The 10,094-nt window shown below is 41.4% G+C and overlaps 1 protein-coding gene across 2 annotated transcripts in view; it reads left to right on the top strand.

The window, feature by feature from the left end:
- The first annotated feature begins 49 nt into the window (after nt 1–49).
- Nucleotides 50–10,094, top strand: part of dock1 (dedicator of cytokinesis 1) — a 198,034-nt gene continuing 187,989 nt past the window's right edge. Inside the window, exon 1 of one of the 2 annotated variants that reach the window (XM_082543129.1) lies at nt 50–245. In XM_082543129.1, coding sequence (XP_082399255.1) covers nt 203–245 — 43 coding nt within the window. In that variant the 5' untranslated portion in view covers nt 50–202. The remainder of the gene's footprint in view (nt 246–10,094) is intronic. The other variant, XM_082543130.1, reaches the window with a different exon arrangement.

Here is a 10,094-nt window from a genome sequence, read left to right as displayed (position 1 = left end):
GGACGCCTGCAGGGTGAAAAAGTTGTGTTCCCTTCCTCCCCCTTGCGGAGCGTCCTGTCACTGGTGGAAAATGGCTGCTCGGAGTATCTCCCCAAAGCTCAGAGAAAACTGAAAAAAAGAAGTCTACATTAATAACAAGAGGTCACGTCTGGACCTTTTTTAACAGGCAGAGCGACAACTCGAGGAAGCCTCGACACTGAGAATGTCTCGCTGGGTGCCCACTAAAAAGGAAAAGTATGGAGTTGGTACGTAAGAAAACTTGCATGCTCCATCGCTAGCTCGCCCTAGCTCTCTGCTCTCAGATTGAACAAGTTAGGGAAGATTTGTGATTAGAAAGCGAACGGCTGAGTTTTTCCCATCCGTGGGGTTGTACGCGGGATCTCGTGGTCAAATTTGCCAAAAGCTAGTGGAATGCAAATATTACGAGTGGGGAATGTGCCAGCTGGTTTGCATGAAATGCAAAACAAGGATTGTCTGTCTTTTGTGAGGAAGAGGACTGTGTGTGTGCGCGTGTGTGTGGATTGGGAATTGTTAGAGGCGCGCCTAGTACGGCGGTGTTTCCTGTGTTATGGGGCCTCCGCTACAAACTAACTAGCTAGTTTCAGGCTACGCTGGACTTGTAACTGTGAAGTTTGATGCTTGCTTTTGTGTTTTCGTCTTCTGTACCAGGGAAAGCCTTCGCTGTTAGTTGCTTATTGTCAGCTCATCTAAGAGTTTGAAACCTGGCTGAAGAGCATTGTGCCGTTTAGCTTCCACCATCTCCTTTAGGGGGGATTTACTCAACAGTATCGAACCTCGTCGCAAAAAGTAACTGTAACTATGAATGATATGAAGAAAAACTTAGCTTTAAAGGGAAACTGCTACAAGGGCTGCGTTTGCTATGTTTTCCTGTAGGAAAAAGGCTTGATCAGATACATCCAGGAGATGTTAGAATTATATTACTGATATGTTTTTTGTCTTTGTTTACCAGGTTTACCATGCTTTAGGCACTAATATGCAGCCTTTAAAAATGACACTAATGGCACAAACCACATCTTTTCACATGTTTACTTTTTGGCTTTAGATACATTTGAATAATACCTATCCAGGTGTGCAATATAAAAAAAGAAGTGCTTTGAAATTTCTTTGGTAATTCCACTTGACTGTGGGATGGAACAGGGAACAATAAAAATAAAAAACCACCATGAGGAAGTTGAGGTAAGATGAAATCTGTAATGCACAGAATATAAGAAAAGAGTTGCATGACTTGTTGAGTTTTGATGGATTAAAGTTGCTCATTGTGCCACAGGACAGATTTTTTCTTTAGAAATCTTTCATTTTAGCCTTTATTTGTAAGGACAGTGGAGAGAAGATGGGGAAGCTGGAAGAAAACCAGGGGGAAGTTGCGTTGTAAATGTCCTTGGGGGCGATTTTGAACCTGGGCCTTGCATTTGGGCTGCCTGGGCTTGCCCAGTGAGCCAAACCAGTGCCCCAGTTTGTTATTTTTAATGTCCCACAACATACTGAATTACTTTTGGCTATGTCCATTAGTGGGACTGAGGGCTTGCAGCTGTATGAGGGTTACTGAAGCTGACTGATGGATGAGTTCAGCCAGTTACGTGAAAGCACTATTTTTTTGGTCCGTTTGAAGTGTGACAAGTTTACAGTTCTGATGCTAATGCTTGTCTGTTTAGTCACAAATATGCAACGGTTCTTGAAAGTTGAGATTCTTCAAAAGCCATGGAGAAAATTCTCTCAGGGTTCAGTGAATGCAAGAGTGGATGAGTCATTAGTAAAAAGAGAAGCAGCTGCCACCTCACTGCTGCACAGTATTGGTTGGGTGCACAGCCATTGCACTTTTAATACTTTATGTGTTGACCAAGTAGCACTAATGAGCAGTCGGTGAGACACCTTATGCTAGCAGCGCTCACTGAGGACCTATTTCTGTTTCAGCAAAACTTTTTTTTTCTCTCACACCATTTACTACTCTCATAATGGTCTCACTGCTTTGTTTGTGTATGTGGGAAAAGTGTCTCCTTTTGTCTTCCCACAAAAGCATTAATAATGAATGGCACTGTCTTCTTGCATAGAGCATAGCAGTGATTACGCATGTTTTTGTCCTCATACTGGTCGATTCACGTTACAGTATTTATGCAAGCAAGTCTTTGTATAAAGCCATGTTAGATTTGTGTCAATAATAACCAGAAACAAAATAAATCTTTGTTTTTCTCATTTGTTTTTGTTTTTCGGTGTCATATTGCATAGCTTTCTGCTCATCGTTATGCTTCACTGCGTGGAAAGCGAAGCACTTCAAACCTGGAACAAAACCAGAGGAGCTTTCTAGTAAACCAGCCGTTTTTGTTGCATGTAAAACTTAGTAATATATTAGTAATATATCCGTGTTGGGTAATGATAATGTGTGGGTTTCTTAAATTTTATAGCAGTATGGCTCTAGTCTCAGGATCAGCTGGTCAGTTGTTTGGGCAGCACGCTCTTATCGTCTTCTTGGTAACAAGTGTTACTTTGGTGATGAAAAAAATGCTACATCAGTAGCTTTACAGGATTGGTCCATTGTTATTGTCAACAAAGGGGAACAGATGATTTGCGTTAGGGTTGAGGCTTATAGTGTGAACACATCTGAAGTGGCATATTTCAATGTGCTTGTTCCTCCAGAGTCTGTCAGCAGCAGCAGCAGCTACACCCACACCAAACTGGATGTGAAGGTGTTTTTAAAAACTGAAAAAATGATTGTACAACAAATCTAATGCTCGGGATATTAAGACCATTAGCAGAAAGGTGAATCATTCTTCATGAATATACATGAAAATGATTTATATACTGCAAACACTAACTTTTGATGTCTTTTTATCATTTAGATAAAGTGGACTCTTTATAGGTAACATTGTTAAGACATTACATTACAGAAAATTCAAAAGTGAGTCTTTAAAATGTTAATTTACCAAGATAAAGTTAGACTACACCTTTATGTGGTTCGAATTATACAGCTGATCTCTTGTTAATAAGGTGAATGTTTGCTTGCAGAGGTTCCAGGTTACTGTTTGAGGGCACTAACATGTCCTCTTAAAAGGATTGTGCACTTAAGAGTTCCTGCTAAACATATGTAACTAATATAGTGAGCAGGTAGCAGCTTTGTAAGCCATAATGTATGTTTATGACTGAGTGCCTTCAGTTCCTGTGATTTCTTTCTTTTGAGTATTCACATTGTACTAACCTGCCAAACAAAACTTTGATTTCTCGTCACCTGACCTTCAGTTGACTAATGGACCCATCTGGAAATAAAAAAGGGAGGTGTGGCTCAATTTCCTGTGGCAAGGTTAGTGGCCTCAGAGTGAAGGAGTTTATCCTTTTAAGTTTTATTCTTTGACTCCATTGCATCCATCTCAGCATGCAGCAGAGCAACCTCATCTTCAGCTGTGCTTCAACCTGTGTTCAGAGCAGTTTCTGCTCTCATCTCTGCTACAGTTACCATAATTCTACCTTAATTCTACCATAATTCTCTGATCTCATGGTAATAAATGCCAACACTACAGGTCATTATCACAAAGAACAGTGACGAAAAAAAACTTTTCTATGAAAGAATTAGGTGTCAGAAGCTTCAGTAATGCTGTGCAAATCGCATCTTGCTAAGCAGAAGTCGTAACTTCACATATTGTAAAATATAACATTTTACAATAGTGCAAACATAGTGCATCCATGGAAACACTAGGGATGATATACATATACATATACAGATGACCCCCATGCTGCAATAATGTTGACATTCTGGCTTTGGGGAGGCCAATCCATCACTGCCAGTGTGCATGTTGTGTTTTTTCTATCCAGGCATGCTTTTCCTGCATTAGCAAGACGTTGAAGAATGAAAAATGAAGCTATAGTGGATCAAAATCTGATAGCCTTCATAATCAAACGGATTCTATGAAAAGGACAAAACCACCAGTGTTTTCTTATTCTCCCCTCGTCCAGTTTCCTCAGATGTTTTAAGGACACTCCACACAACGTAGACTAATAGCTCTTGGGGAATACCTGCCTGTCATAATGTATTATCTTCAACATTGTTCATAGATTCAACCGAAAAAAAACTGGAGCAAATTATGTGTTGCTTTTGACAAATTGCCTAAAGATACTGTTTAAGATTGGTTCTTTTGTCTGTTATGTGCAGACACAACACTGGTTCATCCCTTGAATTAGTTTTTTTTATGCTTGAATGATTCACAGGTCACTGTTAAGCGGTTTAAAGACAAAAAAGAAAGAAAGAAATCCTCTGACAATGGTCAGATGTAAGGACTGGACTGAAAGTGTGTTAAAAAGCAGCTAATGTCCAAAGAAAAACCTTGTTGCTCAAGACCACTTAAAAATGAAAAGTCTAAAAAAAAAAAAATGACCAGAGGCTCAAGGCTATTGCAGAGTATAACTGTGTTTCTAGTCTTAAATCTTTTCTCCACTTGTATATGGACATAATTTGGGGCAAAACTCCTTTTTGATTGGACCTGGTTGTACTGTGTGTAAGCACCTTGGCTTTATGTTAATAACGCCTCTAGAATTCCCCCTGTCTCACTACAGGCAGCAGAGTACATAGCTTTTTCTGTTTCTTGTAAAGATAACGATTGCCCCGAGGCATTAGATTAACTTCCTTCTTTAAACAATGTTTTCAGCTTCAGCGGCATTTGCAGAATGCTGCAAACTTGCCTAGACGTCACTCAGCTGATTAGACTAGTTTTGTGTTTTGTTTTGGGTTGGTTTTTTTTTATGATGGAGTGAAATAAAAAGAAGTAGTAGAGTTACGTTTTGACCCATGCTCATACTTAAAAGAGGAGAAAGGTCAATCACTTACATTTATATCTCATTTGACCCTGAGCTAATTTTCAGTACACAGTGCTTTCCTTGTCAAATGCCAACCAGCCCAGCATAAATTAAAGGGATGAGGAGTTCTGAAGCCTAGTTATTCTGGTGGCATCTCGAAAATGATTTAACATGGCCCTAGGGAAAGGTTGTTTAGCTGTCTCCCATTTCTGTGATGAATTAACCGGAAATACTTTTTGATGCTAATTTCAAGGGTTGTCTCATTAATTCTGTTTCATCGTGGATGTTTCTGTTCCTTAAGAGAGACTTCAGAGGGTTGCGGTTCTAGAAAGTTAACCAGGGAACACTATGGAGGACTATTTACTGGATTCACACATCACTTTTGAGAATTCAGCGCAAATGGTGTATGAAAGCATGCGCTTTCCTGAGAAATGTTTTCCACGTGTTGATGCTTCTCTTTTTGTAAATTAACTCTTAATCTAACTTAAGAGCAGTTCAGAAAACGAAGCAGAAACAAATGCATGTGAACTGCAATTACTCAGCTGTAGGTTTGGTGGAAAAGGAAGTGCTGATTCCTGCAGGTTAGATTGCACGCTTACAGAAAAGGACAAGTGGACACATAAGCCGCCGAGTTCTAAATTTAAGCTCTGGTGGGGGGTATGACTGGTATAGCTGAACTGTTTCGTGGAAGATTGACAGCCTTAGATTGCTTTTATTTAGAATAGGTTAGTGACAAGTAACACGCTTGTGGCAGAAAATAGAGATGCAGTCGTTGTGTACGAATTGTCATGCAAGCAGTAGGACAAATATGGCCTCAATTAAAGGCTAGTTTGGGTTGCTTCATGAATAGCAACCATATGTTTTAAAATTCACTTCTCATATTTTACTCTGCTTGCGTAGCCCTCGCTGCGGCTATTTGGTGTGAAATATATATAAAAAAATCCTCCTGTTTTTAGCCGTTGCAGTCATTTACATTCCATTTAAGAAACGTCGTTCTCACCTTTTCTAAAGAGGAAAGTTCTTTGTGGTAAACCATCTATACATTGAACCGTAGAAGTTCATTTGGCAGTGTGATGCCTTCTTTATGTCTCACCTATCCATTTGGCAGCATGACCAATGTGTCTGCGTGTGTGTGTTGGGTTGTATGCTAACAAGTGTTTTTTTTTTTTTGTTTTTTTTTTTATTTGTGCTGACTCTGAGGAGTGTGCAACTAACTCTCTCGAGCAGTCACCTGGAGACTGAATACTAAGCTAACACCATTAATTCCAATTTTATGAGTTTGTGCATCGTGCTTTCGGATTATTTGTTTTCGTCTGCATGCGGAATGCAGAATACAGCCTCCACCTGGGACTTCATCCTGCTGAAGTTTTTCTCCCCATTTAATACAGCTGTACTGCATTTATTGAGCTGCCCTACAGATCTGTAAACAGAACATCTTCCTCTTTCTGCGAGCCAACTCTACCTGGATGTCCGCAAAGCTTGAGGCTGCCAGTTAGATCACACTGATGATTCATATCTGGTTTAGGTAAAGCGTTTCTCCCAGTAGGTTTCTGTTATTTGGCTTTTTGTAGTATGTGAAGCTTTTTGGACCCCCCCCCCCCCCCCCCCAAAAAAAAAAAGAAGGTGTATTGTTCATTGACTCTATATTTCCTTAGTATTAATTAGATGATGTTACATAGCCAAATCTTTGCCCATCATCCTCTTGGTTTCTCTTTGGAGGTCAGTACGACTTTGCTATTGTTCATTCTGAAAGGGAATTATATATTAACTATGGCTCATGCTGCCTGGTGAGGCAGTTCTAATAGTACAGCCCCCAGTGGCTTGCTGTGAGATGGTGGATAAGACAAATGACAGCTGGCCTATTCAATCAGTGCATAGCTAAGTGGTTCCACGCTATTCCATCTTGGCTCACCAGCGAGACAAAGCTAGAGCGCTTCGACGTCTTGTTTTAAGTGTTGCTGTCTTTGGGACGGCCCAGTTGAGCGGAGGAGAAAAAGTGAGGTTGGGTAACGTTAACCTTGGATTTACACACATCTGAATTTTTTCAAATTAAAAACGTTTTTCAACTTCTATTTGTACTGATTAACACGTTTGAACTTTCCTGCAAGTCTTGGAGTTCCTGTGGTGAAAATGAAACGAGTGTATGAATGTGATGAGTCAGAAATCATCAGCATCCTGTCATATTGCCATTTGCCAGTGTGGTTCAAACTGTATTGACTTGTTCTGGAACCTCTGGAGAAAACAGATCCTCACAAATCATCACGATGCCTGTTACATATACCTGTTTGTCAAATGTTACTTTGTTATCCAAGGACGCAAAGACGTCTAGCTTAGAGCTGTAGTCATCGGAAAGTGTTTCATAAACATTGGTAGATATGTCCGTTTTCAGTAAGATAAAAACAAACTTCCTTTAGCTAAATGTATGAACACACCCATGGTTGCTGAAAATTTTGAATGCCATTGGTGATAGGAAAGTTACATTTGTGGAACATCACATTTAAATGGCCTATCTGTATTTGTATCTATGTAAACACTTAGGAAAATTGCGTTCCTTTCATATATGGGTGCCCTGGTCACATTTCCTCAAAAGTTACTCCTGTGTTAGAGTTTCAGTGAGGCTTCACACAGACTTCCCTGTGCATTTACATCACCTTTTTTCCGTAGTGTCTTGTCTGCACAGGCACTAGTGCATTCCACTGGTAATACAGCAACTACACGTGTCGTTCAGACAGGCTCCATGCTCACGGTCTCCACAAGTGATTAGAATCCTGGATTAACTAAGTCTAACTAACATTTAAGTGTCAAAGAGTTTGAATAACTTTTCATGCATGTCGGAGAGTGCAAAAGACATTAAGTTGCTGGAAGAGCATAATCACTGATCATCTTTCATTTAGCTTATGTTTTTTTTGGTTTCAAACAATTGTCATATTGTTTCCTGCCCTCCTTTTAACTGTTTCTTTTTTATTCTGTCTTATGCTATTGCTCTGACCAACTGTGAAGCACTTTGGTCAACTTTGTCTGTGAAGGTTCTCAGTCATCCAGGTCATCGTAGTCAAAGGAGCTTGCAAAGAAAAGCGTCTGGACTTCTTTAAGTTGCTTGAAGACGTTTCACCTCTCATCCGAGAAGCTTCTTCAGTTCTAAGGTCAAATGGTGGAGAGTCCCAGATATAAACCTAGTGGGAGTAACCCCCCACAGAAGGACAAAAGGACCCCCTGATGATCCTCTAATCGCCTGAGCCAAGGTGTGAAACTGTGAAATTATTGACCACCTTACATATCACCGCCTTTACCCAGGGGATGCCATACCCTGCATCTATGGACTTCCTAAGATCCACAAGGAAGCTGTCCCACTCAGACCCATAGTCAGTAACATAAACTCAGCCACTTACAAGATTGCTAAACACCTTGCTACCATCCACCGACTTCACCGACAAGGTCCAGAAACTTACCCTGGATCCAGATGAAACCATGGTGTCCTTTGATGTAGTCTCTCTTTTCACTTGCATACCCACCACGGAGGCCGTGGAGACTGTCAGAAAACGACTACAAGAAGACAGCTCCTTGGAGGACAGGACCAACTTCACACCTGATCAGATCTGCACACTGTTAGACCTCTGCCTCACCACTACATATTTCAAGTACAACGAAGGCTTCTACAGACAAAAACATGGCTGTGCCATGGGCTCCCCCGTGTCACCTATTGTAGCCAACCTTTACATGGAGGAAGTGGAAAGGAAGGCTCTTGGCTCTTTCAAAGGGAGAGTACCCAGCCACTGGTACAGATATGTGGACGACACCTGGGTCAAAATCAAGACACAAGAAGTGGAATCCTTCACTGCGCACATCAACGCTGTGGATAAAAACATCAAGTTCACCAGGGAAGACACAAAGGACAACTGTTTGCCTTTCCTGGACTGTGCTGTGCACATTGAAGAGAACGGCAAACTCAACATCGAAGTTTACCGGAAGCCCACACACACGGACCAGTACCTCCTCTTTGACTCCCATCACCCTCTGGAACACAAACTTGGAGTAATTAGGACCCTACACCACCGGGCAGAACATGTTCCCTCTAAGCCTGAAGGAAAAAAGAAGGAACACACACATGTAAAGGAAGCACTCAAAACGTGCGGCTATCCTAAATGGGCGTTCTTAAAGTCAGCAAAGAGGCACAGAAAAGAAGACCAGACACCAGCGAGGGAGGATAAGAAGGACAGACGCAACAACATTGTCATCCCCTATGTAGCCGGTGTATCAGAGAAACTCAGGAGAGTTTTCTCCAAGCATGACATCCCAGTGTGTTTCAGACCCAGCAACACGCTCAGACAGAAACTGGTTCACCCGAAAGACAAAACGCCAAAACACAAACTTAACAATGTGGTGTATGCTGTACAGTGCAGCGAGGAATGCTCAGACCTCTACATTGGAGAGACCAAACAGCCACTTCACAAGCGCATGGCACAACACAGAAGAGCCACCTCCACAGGACAAGACTCAGCAGTCCATCTGCATCTTAAGGATAAAGGACACTCTTTCGAGGATGCCAATGTTCACATTTTGGACAGAGAGGACAGATGGTTTGAAAGAGGAGTGAAAGAAGCCATCTATGTCCACTGTGAGCGACCATCTTTGAACAGAGGCGGGGGTTTACAACACCAACTCTCTGCTATCTATAATCCAGTTTTGAGATCCCTTCCCAGACGCCTTAACGCCCACTCACATCCTGGGCCATCTGACCTCAGGAATTCGCATGATAAGGTGGGGCCAGGTTTCACAATGAACATACCCGAAACTCTGGCTGATTGGGACCCACGCCCAGTTTCACACCTTGGCTCAGGCGATTAGAGGGTCATCAGGGGGTCCTTTTGTCCCTCTGTGGGGGGAAACTCCCACTAGGTTTATATCTGGGACTCTCCACCATTTGACCTTAGAACTGAAGAAGCTTCTCGGATGAGAGGTGAAACGTCTTCAAGCAACTTAAAGAAGTCCAGACGCTTTTCTTTGCAAGCTCCTTTGACTTTGGTCAACTTTGTTGTATTATTTTGTGCTATAGAAATTGATTGATTTGATTTGATTTTTGCCCTACTGTTGTAGTATAAATTAAATGTGTATAAAATACTACTTTAGGGTGAAGATGAAGGCAGAGTCTCTGACAAGTCACATGCTTCATTAATGACTGTAAAGTGGATTTTGGCTAAATGAGCCTGAAAAGGACTTTCATGCTCTTTGTTGAAGTTCATTATGTATCAGTGCATCAAAATACAGCTCACAAGCTTGTCAAAAGACAGTCTTGT

Source organism: Aulonocara stuartgranti (assembly GCF_965226115.1).
Source record: "Aulonocara stuartgranti genome assembly, chromosome: 8".
Classification (NCBI taxonomy): domain Eukaryota; kingdom Metazoa; phylum Chordata; class Actinopteri; order Cichliformes; family Cichlidae; genus Aulonocara; species Aulonocara stuartgranti.
Note: the sequence above shows the minus strand (reverse complement) of the source record. Positions and strands in the feature narration are given on the sequence as shown.